The 12,994-nt window shown below is 38.2% G+C and overlaps 1 protein-coding gene across 2 annotated transcripts in view; it reads right to left on the bottom strand.

Moving 5' to 3' along the window:
- DZANK1 (double zinc ribbon and ankyrin repeat domains 1) overlaps positions 1-12,994 on the bottom strand; it is a 117,259-nt gene that overhangs the window by 34,990 nt on the left and 69,275 nt on the right. For both annotated transcript variants that reach the window (XM_020986549.2, XM_020986561.2), the window contains exon 14: positions 2,696-2,799. In XM_020986549.2, the coding sequence (XP_020842208.1) occupies positions 2,696-2,799 (104 nt within the window). The remainder of the gene's footprint in view (positions 1-2,695; positions 2,800-12,994) is intronic.

Genomic DNA, 12,994 nt, shown 5'->3' with positions numbered 1-12,994 from the left:
TTTTAAAGTAAAAGAAAGAAAAGTTATGGGGAGATGGGTATAGTATACCACCATGAATTTTTTTTCTCTCTCTGGACATGAGCTAACTGAAACAGCTTTTTATGTTGAATTGCATTTTTATTTATTTTGTTTAACATTTCCCCATTATATTTTAATTGAATTTGACAACTCTGGTGTAGATAGCAATCTACCCATGCTTTCTCTTCCTATGAAACCTTTGAAATTTGAAAGGCTGATTTGGAACTATGCCCAAAGGGTTACAAAACTGCATACCCTTTGACCCAGCAATACCACTTCTAGGTCTGTATCCCAAAGAGATCATAAAAATGGGAAAAGGATCCACATGTACAAAAATATTTAAAGCAGCTCTTTTTGTGGTGGCCAAGAATTGGAAATTGAGGGGATGCCCATCAACTGCAGAATGGCTGAACAAATTGTGGTATATGAATGTAGTAGAATATTACCCTGCTATGAGAAATGATGAGCAGGCTGACTTTAGAAAAACCTGGAAAGACTTATATGAACTGATGCTCAGTGAAATGAGCAGAACCAGGAGAACACTGTACATAGCAACAGCCACGTTGTTCTATGACTAACTTTCATAGAGTTGGCTCTTTTCAGCAACGTAAGGGTCTAAGACAACTCGAAACCACTCCAGTATCTTTGCCAAGAAAACCCCAATGGGGTCACAAGGAATAGGACGTGATCAAAAATGACTAAACAACAATATATAAAATAGTTGTGATATCCTCCTATTTTGTCATAGCAGTGGACCAAAAAGCTCTTGAGGTGACTTCTAGGCCTGATTTTATGAGAACTTCCATTGTGCACACGCAGCAGCTTTTGAAGTTGTGCCCTAGGGACTTGTTTAATTCAGAGTTAAAAATATTTAAGAGAAACTCCTTCTTTGACAGATGAGGAAATGAAGCCCAAGGAAGTTAAGTGACCTGTCCAAGACTAAGCATGTAGTAAGTAGCAGAAACAGGATTTGAACCTGATACTCTGAGACAAGATCTAGTGTTTTGCCTCTAGAGGCTCTCAATTAAGTGTCAGCAACAACTTCTGCATAGCAAGTTTTTCTTTCATATTTCTTTATCAATATCCTCTCCTTATGAGATCTCAGAGGAGCCTAAAGATTATTTTCTCCCAGTTTCACAATATATCAAGGTGAACTTGTAGCTTTCAAGTACTGTCTACAACACACTTAAATACAGGTATCACTTAACTTTGGTTGTCTAGCTCCTTGGACAAATGAAAACTGCTTAAGGCCCTGTAATTTAAGTTTTATTTCTTACATATAAAATACTCTTTTTCCTTATTTTTTTTTTGGTAGGATTTTCCCTTTGAAGGTTAGGAAAATAACATTTCTATCAATCTGTTCTATATTTAATCAAATTTGGTGGTGTTATTCAAGTCAACCAATATATTTCAACCAGGCACACATAGTTTGTATTCTGGAGGATACAAAGATAAAATTTAAACAGCCATCAAGGAAAATACATTCTAGTAAAATACTTTGTTTTGGGGATGGTGGAAGGGGGAGGAATTGGACTCCAGAGAAGTCTGTATTTATGATTTCATAGGTTTAGAGAACTCCAGGTGAGGAAGCTCATCTACCAATGTAGAATATCATGTTTTTCAGTCATGTCCCATTCTTTGTGACCCTATTTGGGTTTTCTTAGCAAAGATACTGAGTGGTTTGTCATTTCCTTCCCCAGCTGATTTTACACATGAGGAACTGAGGAAAACAGGATTAAGAGACTTGCTCAGGGTCACACAGCTAGTAAGTATTGGAGGCTAGATTCTGAACTCAGGAAGATGAGTCTTACTGATTCCCAGGCCAGCACTCTATCCACTGCTCCACCTGAGCATTGAATTGTTCAGGGTCACACAACAGGTATACATAGAGATGGGCCTTCTACTCAGGTGTAAGCTGTCTCTAAGCTTTAGCTCCACCTTACATGGCCTCTCTAGTAATGCATATATTTGCTATTAAATAATTCACTGACTGTTCAGGCAACAAGGCTAGACAAGTAAGTTTGGGGACCTTGAAGTTACTGGTCTTGTCCTTATACTGGATATGGGTTCTATGCTGACTCAGAGGGAAGGGCTCTCTCTGAGTCATCATGATCATTTTCAGCAACACCTAGCTATTTTTTTTTTTGGTCAACTCCCATGCTGAGTCTGCCTAACCTTGCTTGATTGAAAAGCTTTGACAAGATCATAGCATGAGGTGCTTATAGCTTCAGGCTGAATACTCTGACTAATGACTTAGATTAAATGAACCTCTAACATCTTCACTCTGCTTGGAAAAACAAAACAAAACAAAACAACAGCAAAAAAACTCTTTCAACCAGAGTGCAGCAGATATTGGCAGAGTCTGACAATCCTTGATTCCTGGATCTTTTATGCTTTTCTTTATGCTGGATTTATAAGGCACAAAAATGCGGGGAATTAATACATTGTAGGAAAAATTCTTTTCTTCAATGCATTCTTTCTCTCACCTTTAGTAGTATACAGACAACAAATTATGATGTTTAGTCATGTATCATGTTTCAAAAAAAGTTACAAAAAAGTTACCTAGATGTTCCTACTTATTAGGTCAATAGGACCTAGAAGTGCTAAAGAAAAAAATCATAATTCTATTCCTTGTCCTGCCCTTTTTTTCTATGTATTCTATACTTTATTTTCTCACCTTTCCCATCCTTGGTTCTCCAACTAAAGCCCTGAAGCTAGGGTTGTTCTGAGTATAACTTCTGAGATGAGCAAAGATATGATCCAGCTGTTTCCTCCAATATCCTGAAAATAAAAGGAAAGATAAAAGCAGACAGTCATTTTGGTAATTCTTCTGTTGCTATGTAGGACCAATGATAGAAAAAAGAAAAGTTCAAATGTGAATTTTCTTGTTCAAGTCTTATGCTTTGTTTTTACAGATCTGAACTTTTAAAAAAATCTTTTGGAATCAGTATTAGAATGTCATCAGAATTACTGACTCTTATGGCTTAGGTCTCATAGAGATCAGCTATTCCAATCCTCTCATTTTACAGATGAGAAAACTGATGTCCAGAGAATTAAGTGTTTTGCTCATTGTCTCACAGCTAATTAGTGGCAGAATTAGAACTAAAACCTAGGTTTTTAAAAATGCCCCATTCAATTCTTTTACTAAGGCCTCAAGTTAGCTCTCCCATAGCAGCTCAATGTATCTCAAAATGACTCCCGGAAGATCTGGAGGGGAAAAAATCCAGGCTTCCTTGATTTGGGTTGGCAAATAGATTTGGATTCCATGCTAAGCAACAGCATTGCTAGGGTAATATGGTTGTAAATTCACTGGAAACCCATTGGATCTACTTATAGTTAAATAATAACAACAACAGTAATGATAGTGATGATTATATTCATATAAATAACATATCCAAGTACATAGTGTGAATAAGAGCAAATATTCTGAATAGTTACCAAAATATCCTATTGATTTCAATCAAGTAGACATTGAATGGTGTTAAAAACTTTTTTAGAAAAATGTTTTATTTATATTTTTAACACTACTGTCATTCCTGAAAACCACTCCATCCAATTTTCTCTTCTAACAAAGGAGTACAACAATAAGGTAAAACAGACACACTGACCCCATCTGAGAGGCTACATATCTCATTCAGCAGCACCTAGAGTCTAATGAGTGGTTAATAGGCTTCATCCTCAGTTCTCAAGACTGTCATTGGGCCTATTGGAATTCTAATGTCCAAGTGCTATTTCTCCTTTCCATTACTGTGGAAACAGTGTATACTGTTTGCTTGCCTCTACTTGCCATGGATTGCTCTGCATCAGTGTAGGTACGTTTTCCCCAATGTCTCTGAACTCTTCCTATTTGTCCCTTTATCTTTGACCCACGCTTGTGATTTTACTGGCAAAGGAAGTTCCTGAGAGAGTCACACATCATCATGTATCAGAGGCAGGATTCAATCAAAGGCTAGCAAGCTATCCTAGGCAGCACAATGGGATACACTGCTGGACCTGGAATCAGGAAAACCTGAGTTCAAATCCTGCCTCAGACACATACATGCAGTGTGACCCTAGGGCAAGTCACTTAACCTTTGCCTGCCTCAGTTTCCTCATCTGTAAAACAGGAATAATAATTGCACCTATCTCCCTGGATTGTTGTGAGGAACAAATGAGATATCTGTAAAGTGTTTTGTAAATCTTAAAGTTATGTATAAAGGCTATTATTATTAATTATTATTATCTACTATGCCATTCTGCCTTTCACTGTTGTTTCTTATGGCACAATCACATACTATTGAACAACAACATTACATTCAAATAACACAGTAATTTAAAGTGATTCTCTGACTATTTGACACCTACTTTGTTTCCAGTTTTTTGTTTACCTCAGTGACTTCTTTAGCCTAATTTCTCATTTAATGAATCTAATTCCATATACCACCAAATGGCAAATGATAAAGGGAGGATAAAGGGCTTGGGCCTCTACTTTGTCTTTTTTCTCAAGGAAAAAAAAATCTATCAGTGACTTAGGGCTGCAAATATTCCCCTTACTTTCAAAAGACAAAATGTAACAAAACAAAAGCTTATACATTTTCTGCCCCTAGAAAGATTCTGAGGCAGTGGCTGGAACCTCTTGCTGCTCCCAACAGTTTCCATCCTACTCAACAATGCTGGAGGCCCAGAATATATACCCATGTAGACTTCCCAAGAGGCCAAGCACTCTGATCTATTGATGTCAAAAGCCTTTTGATAGTTGTCATGCCTTGGAGTGCTGTGTTTTTTTTTTTTTAAGTTCATATATGATTATTATATTATGTTAAATATCTTCCAAGTTTTAATTTATTTCATTAAAATGTTTTTATATTAAATGAAATTTGTAAAAAATTCAAGACAAAGTCTTGCAGACAATAGTAAATGTTGTTGTTGTTCACTGTTCATTTTTGAAGAGGACTGATGATGTCTGAACTTGCATGTGAATTGGATGTAAGTGAGGCACTTGTACAAAGTTGTCAGCTTCACTCACTTCCAAGTTTAGTCCAGTGGCAGGAGTGCTGCTTTTGTGAATGTGAATGTTTAGCTTGGAGAGGATGAGTCTATGATTGGTCCAGCACTCTGTGCCAGATATCACCTTGGTCATTCTCACATCCTGTCTCTTCTCTTTACAATAACATAGTCTATTAAATGCCAATGTTTGTTGTGAGGGTGCATCAATGAAGTTCTGTTGTGTTTAGGTGTGTTTAGGAAGACAGTGTTGGTGATAAGAAGGTTATGAGACACTAAGGTTTTCAGTAGTAAGTGACTGTTGCTGTTGCTGTTTCCAACTTCATTCCTTGCAAGGGCTCTCTGCCATATCTGATAGTCTATGTTTACTCTGGCAATAAAGTCACCCAGAATTATAAGCTTGTCCTCTTTAGGCATATTGATGATAAGGGTCTCCAGGTCTTCATAAAATTTTTCTTTGATCACATTAGGGTTCAGCATGGTGGCAGCATATGTACTGATGATAGTGGAGTAGCACTTTCCTTCAAGTGGCAATCCCATTGTCATGAGCCTGTCATTTACTCCTTTTGGGAAGCATAAAAACTTGTTAATTAGATTAGATTTGAGGTAAAATCAACTCCAGATTCACAATGCTCCCCATCACTGTGGCCACTCCAGAAAAATGCGTATCCATCTCCAACTTCAGTAACCTGGCCTTCATTTGCCAGCCTTGTTTCACTCTGGACTGCTATTTGTATGTGACACCTCCTGAGTTCTTGTACAAGAGCTGTTCGTTTTTCAGGTCTACTGGATTTCTTGTTATCCACAAGTGTGTGCACATTCCATGTACCAATGACAAGTGGAATCATTTTCGCAAAAGTTTTGCATATGTTTTTGTATTTCAACCACAGGGTGGGATCCCCACTTGCTACGGTAAGCAGGCCAAGGGTAGGTGAAACAAACAATTTTTAGGGCACCTTTTCTAGCTCCTTTCTCATGCCAGGAGTTGTGAGGTCCTTAAGAAGGCTACTCAGATTCCCACAGAACTGCTGAATACCACGAATTGCTTCAGTCTAGTGAGAAGATGACCCTATGGTCTGTGCTGCCTGTGTGCAGGGTTGTGACTACAGCTCATACTATATCTACACCTGCTGCTTTGTCACTAGCCCGTTACCACAGGACTTCAAGGTAGGTAAAATAGTAACAATAAAATAATAAATAATAAAATGATGAAATAGTAAAATAGTAAAATGGTATCGGCGATGTCTTTTGACTAGTGCATAAATTGGATTTAAATAAGGCAGAGTTGCATCAAGTTGTTGGCCTCCTTTTCTCTTCCAGAATCATTAGAGCCCAGTAACTAGACAAAAGTTAAGACAACTAGCAAAGGCTCTGGATGTAGTGGATGACCTTGGTGTCTTTGGCATCTGACCCAAGCTCTAAGTGCTCCACCGCATCTGCTTCTGCCACCTTCATGGCCTGTGGAAACAAAATGTTCACATCTACCTGGGGAAGTCTTCATGTGCTTGGGGCAGACACCTCAGTAACTCACCAACAGGTTTGAGGCCTGTCAGTTACAGTCAACTTGTTTTAGCCCATCTGATAAGATGGTTTTACTGGAGTGTGGCCACTGCACATGCTCTAGCTTCTTGGAGCCACAGATGAGAGCTGGGTGGCAAGTGGACACCAAAGGTGGATAAGCAGCCCTGAAAAGGCTAAGCAGCTATCATACCAGAGGAACTAGTTCTTCCTGAATACTCCATATAACCAGATTTATCTGCTACCACTAAAAAGAAATAAAGAGCTTGGAGTATGATAGTTCAGGAGACAAAGAGGATAGGCTTACAACCAAAAATAACTTACCCAGAAAAAAGGGAATGTAATTCTACAGAGAGAAAAATGGATTTTTAATGGAAGAATACTTCCAAGCATTCTTGATGAAAAGACCAGAGCTGCAATAGAAACTCTGAAGTGCAAACATAAAGAGTCAAGAAACATAAAAAGACAAACCTGAGTGAGCAATCATGAGATTAAACAATATACTATTTATGTTCTAATATAGGTAGATGATAAATGTATTCCCTCAGAACCCTATCATCAGGAGTTATGATGGGAGTCTAGAGAGAAGATCTAGGAATCATTCTATTAGGTTTTGGTGATCTTAAGAATGGAAAGGAAGGGGTATAGGAGCACATTAGCGGAGAAAAGAGAGAAGGATAAGAAAACTACCTCACATAACTGGGGTGCACAGGTAGAAGTCTATATGAACATGGAGAAAAGAGTGAAGGAAGCAGTTGACACTTGATTTTTATTCTCTTCTGAACTGATCAAAGGAAGGAAAAAATAGATATCTGGGTTTAAAAATACATTTCATTCAACAGGGAAAGGAGAAGAAAGAGGGGTAAATAATAGAGAGGGTAGATTGAGGGACTAGTCTAAGATATACTCTGAGGATGTACAAAACTATTTATAGTAGCTCTCTCTCCTTGACAAACAATTGAAAACTGCGGGGGTACCCACCAATTGTAGTATACAAATATGATAGAATACTATTGTACTATGAGAAATGACAGAGGGGGTAGTTTCATAGAAATCTGGGATGATTTTATGTAATCTGAAGCAGAGTGAAATGAGCCAGACTAGGAGAACAATTTATACGATAGCAACTATATTGGGAAGACAAACATGAAAGACTGATCAATACAATTAAAAAAAACATTTGTTAAGAGTCTGCTTTGTGCCAGGTATTGAGCTAAGCACTTTGCCAGTACATCTCATTTGATCTTCCCAATAGCTCTGACGGCTAGGTACTATATTACCCTCATTTTACAGATGATGAAATTGAGTCAAACAAAGGTCAAGTGACTTGTCCATCATCACTTGGCCAGTAAGTGTCTGAGGCAAGATTAACATTGAGGAGTGGAAGGGGTAGAGCTAAGATGGCAGAAGAAAAGCAGGGACTTGCTTGAGCTTTCCCCCAAACCTCTCCAAATACCTGTAAAATGCCTCCAAACAAAATCTAGAGCAGCAGAAACCACAAAAGGACAGAGTGAAACAAATTTCCAGCCTAAGACAACCTGGAAGGTCAACAGGAAAGATCTGTTGCACCAGTTTGAGACCAGCACAGATAGGGCCCCAGCAAATCCACAGCAGGCCTCAGGGGACTAAATCACTGGCAGTTGTGGTGATTTCCAGACTTCTTAACCCACAAGCACCAAAGACAACTTAGAAGGTCAGTAGGAAAGGTCTGTTAGACCTGGGTGAGAGGGGAGCATGGTCCTGCCCCAGCGCTGAGACTGTGACCCAGATCCAAGCATGGGCAAAGTGAGAGAATCCTAGTTTAGCACCAGCAAAGAGATCCTTGCAATCCCCTTCTGATCAGCCGCTCGATCCCCCCCACCATCTGTGGGCCAAGAATTCCAGAATTAGTCACTGTGGCAGCCTTGCAGTCCTGGGTGGCGGTCCTGGGGCAAGGAGGAGATCATGGAGGAGCTTGTGGAGGAGCTTGTGGTGCAGAGAAAATCCTCCTCACAGCTCCAAGGCAGAAAAGAGTGCTTGTGGTCACTCATAGACCACAACACAGGCCAGGAAAGGAGTAAACACCTTGCCCCCTATCATACCACCTTGGAAGAACTGAAAATTTACAGGTTCCTGGAAGTGTCTCTGAAAACAGATACACAAAACCCCTGAAATTTGAGATAGTACACCCACACCACACTGGAGGCAGACCCCTACCTTAACAAAGAGTTTAAAAGTCAAGTAATTGGCTGGGAAAATGAGAAACAGCAGAAAAATACTCATAGTATAGAATCTTACTTTGGTGACAAAGATCAAAACATACAACCAGAAGACAACAAAGTCAAAGCACCTACATCCAAAGCCTCCAAGAAAAATATGAATTGGTCGCAGGTCATGGAAGAGCTCAAAAAGGATTTTGCAAATCAGGTCAGAGAAGTAGAGGAAAATTGGGAAGAGAAATGAGAGCGATACAAGAAAATTATGAAAAATGAGTCAACAGCTTGCTAAAGGAGACCCCTCCCCAAAAAAAAACTGAAGAAAAAAAAAGATTAAAACTCAGGTCTTCCTAACTCTAGGCCCACTGCTTAACCCACTCACTGTATCAATTAGTTGCCTTTATAGTAACCAACTCCAATTCAAGAGGTCTCATAACGAAACATGATACTCACCTCCAGAGTCCTAATGAACTTACAGATTGAGATATGTATTTTTTGACATGGGCAATGAGAATATTTAACTATACATATTTGTAAAGAATTTTTTCTTTATTTCTCAATTGGGAGGACAGCTAAGAGAGTGAAAAAATTATTTTAAAAAGCACTAAAGGTTGGTTATTATTATTATTGGGTAGAGAGGAAGGAGGGGAGCAGCTTTAGAGATCTAATGATAGGATGATAGCTCTCATTAAATGTTCTCCATTTGAAAACTAATGATTTAGACTGATAATCTAAATAATTCAGATCACAGTGGATAGTTTTAATCTAGTTTTTATCATTATAGTTATGTGGTATTCATGACCAAGTACCAGTGGGTACCCTCCTGTATTCATGAAACACCTGTGGTTTCTTCTCTGTGTCTAAGGGCATCTGGTTGTCAATTACCCCTAAGTTAGCATTGTCCAAGAAATCAGTAGCTAGAAGGATAGATTCTGGGATTGACCCTGCCCAGGAAATCAAGATCCATACTCCTCTACAAAGGAGGTTGGGGTTCAGGAACACTATCTATGAACTCCTCTCTTAGGCCAAATGGACAAGCACATGTCTGCTTCTGCAGAGTTTCTGTAGGAACTCTATTATTGTCACTGGATGCTGCCATCTTTTAGGCTAAGAAAATCCATTATGTCCCTGGTCTTTGACTTATGCTAAGAAAGCAGTTCAGAAAGGCAGAAGATGGAGAGGAAACTGAGGCCAGGAATTCTCCTCAGGCCACCTAAGCAAGTATGGGATGCTTACCATGTACTCCTGCCATGAATTAACATTATTTGCTAGAGGAGTGGGGAGGTAGAGAAGAAATTAGAGGGGAAAACTCCACCCCATCTGCTTTGCTGCTCTCCAGAAGAAAGATGTAAAGGAAAAGATAAAGTCTGAAAAGAAGCTGAGCAGGTCTGTTGGCAAGATCATCCTGGGAACAATCACAAACCATTAAAATCAATTATAAGTTAGTGTGTTGTCTTCTTAATATAGTATCAAATAGGAATGTTTATATTCCATAGGGAGAGAGAGATGCTCATCAAATTGAGCAAGAAAAACTCCCTTGATCAACAACTCTTTAAACTGAGACCCAATACCTATGTTGCATAGTTTGCCTGATGTAAATTTCATATTTACAGAGGCAGAGTCCTTCCTTCTTAATTTCTAAAATTCATGCTATCCTGCTTCTGACATCACCAAGTCTGTCAGCTAACAGCAAGCGTAATCACACCTGTTATAGCTATGATAATGTTATAGGCTTCACAGAAGCCCGAAATGAGAAAGAGCTTTTCAAAGCTGTATGTATCATCTCACAATACAAATGATGGATGGCATGGCGCCCAAGAAAACCCTTCTGAATACCTGGTATTATTTGAGGTCTCAAGGACCCATGATCACAGCATTGTAAACACTTCTTCTACCTGTATAGAATGCATCTCCTTGTCTTGTCTTGTCTTGTCATCCTAGGTGATTTTTTTCCCATGTCTTTCTGTAAATCTTTAATAATGAATATGCACAATGCATAGGAGTGCTATCTCTTAATATTTTAATATTTTGTGAATACCAGTACAGCATTTGGGATTTATATCTGTTTTCCCTTACTGTTAATATATGACATAACACTTTTTAGTTCAAAAAATTTGAGGTTAAGGCAGGTCTCTATTTTGAGTCCTCTACACTATGGGCTTAGAAGAAAATGTTCTAGAAAGATTCTGCTGTAGAGGAATAAAGACCGGAGATTAATTAAGAGGCAAGATTTCTGAGTTTGGCTCTTGGTTTGCCACTTGCTCACTTTGTTATAAATTTACATTAGCTTTCTAATAATCATCATTATTATTATAATAAATTCATAAAGTGCTTAAAGGCTAGGAAAATACTTTCTTCAAAAGAACTTTGTGAGCGAAGTGAGCAGAACCAGGAGAACATTATACACAGTAACAGCAACACTGTGCAATGATCAACAATGACTTTGCTCTTCTCAGCCATACAATGATCCAAGCCTGTTCCAAAAGACCCATGGTGGAAAATGCCATCCACATCTAGAGAAAGAACTGGCGGAGTCTGAACGCAAATCGAAACATGCTATTTTCACTTTATTTTTTTCCTTTTGCAAACTGTAATTTTTTGTTTTCTAAGCTCTTCTTTCACAACTACACAACTTTTTGGAAATATGGTTTACATGATTGCACATATATTAAATCAAATTGCTTACTGATTTAGGGAGAGGGGAGGGAAGAAGAAAATTTGGAGCTCTACATTTTATAAAAAAAGAATGTTAAAAAATTGTCTTTACATGGAACCGGAAAAATAAAATACTATTAAAGTATTTTTTTAAAAAAATAATTTTGTGAAATTATTATTCTTATTTTATGACTGGAGAAACAGATTCAGCAAGATGAAGTTTGCTCCTGTTCACTCAGATAACGGGATTTGCAGCCATGATTTAAACTTAGGCCTTTTGGTTCTAAGTCAAGTATATTTTCTATTACTCTAATCTATTTCTCTAGGTTTGTTCTGAAATCTATATATGTTGCCCTTGTTGCCCTTTTATTTAATTACTATGATTTGTCTGGATTAACCTAGATAGCAAGTTGGTGGAGCAGTGGATAGAGCACAGGCCCTGGAATCAGGAGGACCTGAGTTCAGATCTGGCTTCAGACACTTGACACTTACTAGCTGTGTGACTCTGGACAAGACACTTAGCTCAGTTTGCCTCCCCACTCCCCCCCAAAAAGAGGGGCAGCTAGGTGGCACAAAGGATAGAGCACAGGTCCTGGAGTCAGGAGGACCTGAGTTCAAATCTGGTCTCAGACACTTGACACTTACTGGCTGTGTAACCCTGAGCAAGTCACTTGATCCTGATTGCCTCACCAAAAAAAAAAAAAAGGGGGGGAAATTAAATACTTTTGCTCTAAAACAGACATACAAACACACAGAAACACACAACTGTAACTTCGTTTACTTGAAAATGAGATCTCAACATGACCTTGTAATTTCCTCTTCTGGAACTATATTAGTATATTAGTACTGCCTCTACAAAATAGGTTACAAAAACTATATTTTTTTTGGGGGGGGTCACTGAAAGGATTTTAATTTTTTTAATTTAATATTTTATTTTCTCCCAATTACATGTAAAAAAACATTCTTTTTTTTTTTAAATTTTGGGTTCCAAATTTTTTCTCTCCCCTTCCCTCTCCCCCATTGAGAAGGCAAGCAAATTGATGTATGTTATACATGTGTAGTCATGCAAAACACATTTCTATGTAAGTCATGCTGTGAAAGAAAACAGATGGAAAAAAAAAACCAACCCAAAAATAAAGTAAAGAAAAAGTATCTTTGATCTGCATTCAGGCTTTACCAGTTCTTTCTCTGGAGATGGATGCACCTTTCATCACAAGCCCTTCAGAATTGTCTTGGGTCACTGTATTGATGAGAATAGCTAAATTATTCACAGTAGTTCATCATATAATATTGCCATTACTGTGTACAATGTTCTCCTGGTTCTGCCCATTTTACTTTGCATCATTTCACGTAAGTCTTTCCAGGTTTTTCTGAGAGCATCCAGCTAGTCATTTCTTATAGCACAATAATATTCCATCATGGTCATATACAACAGCTTGTTCAGCCATTCCCCAAATGATGGATATCTCTTCAGTTTCCAATTCCTTGCCATCACTAAAAGCTGCTATAAATGTATTTGTATTTTTTTTGTTTTTTTAATCTCTTTGGAATACAGACCTAGTAGCAGTATTGCTGGGTCAAAAGGTATACACAAAAACTATATCTTTTGACTTTAAGTTTTGTCC

This window comes from Phascolarctos cinereus, unplaced genomic scaffold, assembly GCF_003287225.1.
Source record: "Phascolarctos cinereus isolate Bilbo 61053 unplaced genomic scaffold, phaCin_HiC Scaffold_2;HRSCAF=192, whole genome shotgun sequence".
NCBI lineage: Eukaryota > Metazoa > Chordata > Mammalia > Diprotodontia > Phascolarctidae > Phascolarctos > Phascolarctos cinereus.
Note: the sequence above shows the minus strand (reverse complement) of the source record. Positions and strands in the feature narration are given on the sequence as shown.